We start from the raw sequence: 3,474 nt of genomic DNA, 5'->3' as shown, positions 1-3,474 counted from the left end.
TCCTTCAAAAGTTGGAATCAGAAATACCATTTGACCCAGCCATTCCATTACTAGGTATATATCCTAAAGAAGTAAGAACCAGGAAAAGAACAGATATATGAACACCCATGTTCATCACAGCACTATTTACAATAGCCAAAAGATGGAAAAAACCTAGGTGTCCATCAACTGAGGAATGGATAACCAAACTATGGTACCTACACACAAGGGAATACTATGCAACCCTAAAGAATAGCATAGAATCTGCAAAACACCACATAACGTGGATCAACTTGGAGGACATTATGCTGAGTAAAATAAGTCAATCACAAAAGGACAAATATTGCATTAGTCTGTTATTGTAAACAGTCAAGGAAAGGTTTATATATGGAAGAAAATTGTCTCTGTTCATTATCAGGGGTGGGAGGGGAGGGGAGGGAAGAGTACAGTGGCACTGAGGAAGAGGAAGACATAGAGAAGTACGTGGGAGGTCCAGGCAATAAAGATGAACCCTTTTGCACATACAGTACTACGTTGTCAGTGAAGACAAACATGGATACACAAGTGGACAGGCTGAACTATTGTAGGTATGTCTATGCAGGGGGTAGTGTGCCCAAGACCATGTATAGGGTTAGCAGACGATGTTTCTACAAGTGTATTGCTATGCTCTATAAGGATTCCCAGGTATATAGTAGAGGTCACAAGGGACAAGGTTGTAGTCACTTCTTGGCCACAGCCAGCTACCCAGAGGGAGCAAGTAGTTGGACCTGTGGGCTCAGTACCATAGTCACAGGGGACATCAAGCTCAATTGGCATAACATACTACGCAAAACATTGTTCCACATCCTACTTTGGTGAGTACCAACTGGGATCTTAAAAGCTTGCAAGCAGCCATCTAGATGCAACGACAGGTCTCTCCTTGTCCAGAGCAAAGAAAAATGAAGAAAACCAAAGATTCATGGAAACAATTAGTCGCAGTGACTGGAATACCATGCAATCCTAGCCTATATGACTATGAGACCAGAAGAACTAGATGGTGCCCAGCTACCACTGTCAACACTTGGAGGAGGATCTATGTAGGATATCCTGAGTAGAGTGGGAGAACAGTGTGGAACCAAACTCAAAATCCTTAAAAAAAAAAAAAAAAAGAGAACAGGTTTGCTGGTCTGATGGAGCCTGATGGAACCACTGAGATTATGGCCCCTAGTTGCCCTTCACGTCTGGAATTGAACCCACTCCTGTGGCTTCCAGCCAAACAAAAAACAGACATATGAGGTGAATATTTATACTAGGTAGATACACTCCTTGGAGAGAACAATTATGGGAAAATAGAAGGGCTGTATATGCACAGTGAGACAGCTCAGCAAGCAGGAGTGCATGGAGGAAAGGACATAGGGAAGAGTCAACTATGGGGAGGAAGTGGGAGGGGAGCTGTTGTATTGTGGGAAATTGTAGTCAATGTCATGAGACAAAGTGCATGTGAGCTGCTGTGTGGAAAGTGAATTTGCTCTGTAAACGTTCACCCAAATCACAAATAAATAAATAAATAAATAACACCATAGCTGCAACATTGCTCAACATACTGACAACTGTAAAGGTAGCACAGGACCACCAATGTTTTGTTCTACTGTGCATGAGACCACCATGAATTGGTGCCAACTTAATGGCAACTAACAGCAACAAATATTCTACCTCTTTCACTTTTTATCTTCCTCTCCCTCCATTTTTCTTTCCTGTTTTTTTTTTTTTTTTTTTTAAATTGTGATTTGGGTGAAAGTTTAAAGAACAATTTGGGTTTCCATACAACAATCCATTTACATTCTGTTTTGTGACATCTACAGCAGTCTCTACACTGTTACAGCATTTTCCCCACTTCCTCCCTGCACCCACCCTTCCCTTCATTTTTCCTTTCTATCCCCTTCCACCATCCTAGCTCTATCCCTGGGTAAATACTGTCCTCTTAATTTCATATGCTGGATTGTTGTAATGAGTGCACACCCTTCTGATATTACTCTTCACCTTATAGGTCTGTCTATCATTTGGGTGTTAGTTGAGTCATAGGGGTTAGGCTCAGTTCCTAGATTGAAGGGTGTGTAAGGTCCATAGTCTCAGGGGTCCATTTTTATTTTTGCTGAATCATTTGAAGGTATGTTGCAGACATCATGATACTTCACCCCTAAATATTTCCAGCATGATCTCCTAAGACATTCTCCTACAATATTATCACATCTTTGTAAGTTAATAATTTCAAATTTTCATCTAGTTCTATTCAGTTTTTCCTAGTATCTCCAAAATGTCCTTTATAGATTAAAAAAAAAATCCATAATCTATCAATGTTAAATAGTGAAGCAATTTCAATCAAGAATAGTTTTAGATGCTTATAGAGGTTACCTGAGAATATATTTTAAATGGAAGCAATTTTACACATTTAGCATAATTAATCTGAGCGTATGACCTCACAGTTTTAAGCACTAGATATTACTGTATACAAGTCTTTTGAACATATTTTTTTAAAAAAAGCAGTAGAGTGAGGGAGACTTCTGGAAAGATGGAGGAATAGGCAGATAAGTGACATAGACACTCTTCAACAAAGAAAAGAAAAACCAACTGATAGAGATACAGAAGATAATCCTGGAGCCCTGAACTTTGAAAGGAACTATATAGAAGTGGATTAGGCACCAACTAGTGGAAAAACCTGAACGAAAACAGGACCTAAGAATAGGCTCTGTTTGTCAAGGTCAGCAGGGACATACAAGTGGCTGGAAAGAAGACAGGTAGTGACTGTATAAGTGCTGTCAACTAGTGAATAGAGGAGCACAGTACCCTGCTTGCATAGATAACATACAAAAAAAGAAAAAAAATTGTGGGTAAGTCACTCCAACACACAATCACCAATTAAATATAAACACAAAAACATCACAATGCCTTTGCAAAAAGGGCAAGGAGGCTACATCTTCCGACCTCCTCTAACCCTACAAGAGGAAGACAGGATTACCATCAGTAACCCAAAGCCTATTCCTATAAGGCCAGACATGCTGCCTCCCTACAGCCCTTTCACCAACCGTTCCTCCCAAAGCACCCACCACCTCCCTCCTGAGTTTGATAATTCACTGCAGTGGCCACACAGAACTCACAGGTTACGGGATTTATTAGGGAAGCACCAAGCTACAATTCAAGTTCAGGAAAAACACTCAGTCTCTCTCCCAGCCCACATCCCTCAGCCAACAGTCTCTTTCCCAGCAGTGCGTGTCCCTCGGTGTCTCACTCAGTGATGCGTGTCTCATGTGTCTCTTTCCCAGCAACACGTGTCTCAGGAGTGTGTGTCTCTTTCAGCAGCACATCTTCCAGCAGTCAGAGAGAGTTCTGCCTCTAGGAGGCCTCCTTTTGAGCCTGGCAGAGTGGCCAAATTAGCCAATCATAGCATCAGAACTCTAAGCACCTGAGAGAGAGTGGGGACCTCCCAGAACTTTGTTTTGTGCCACTCCCAACAGAAAT

General features: G+C 41.4%; 1 protein-coding gene across 1 annotated transcript in view; it reads right to left on the bottom strand.

Moving 5' to 3' along the window:
- Positions 1–3,474, bottom strand: part of SPECC1 (sperm antigen with calponin homology and coiled-coil domains 1) — a 449,155-nt gene that overhangs the window by 340,410 nt on the left and 105,271 nt on the right. The window contains exon 3 of the mRNA XM_042781619.1: positions 52–63. Coding sequence (XP_042637553.1) covers positions 52–63 — 12 coding nt within the window. The remainder of the gene's footprint in view (positions 1–51; positions 64–3,474) is intronic.

Source organism: Orycteropus afer, unplaced genomic scaffold (assembly GCF_000298275.1).
Source record: "Orycteropus afer afer isolate SDZICR_OR568_19922 unplaced genomic scaffold, OryAfe1.0 scaffold00139, whole genome shotgun sequence".
NCBI classification, from domain to species: domain Eukaryota; kingdom Metazoa; phylum Chordata; class Mammalia; order Tubulidentata; family Orycteropodidae; genus Orycteropus; species Orycteropus afer.
This window is presented reverse-complemented; position numbering and strand designations above follow the sequence as displayed.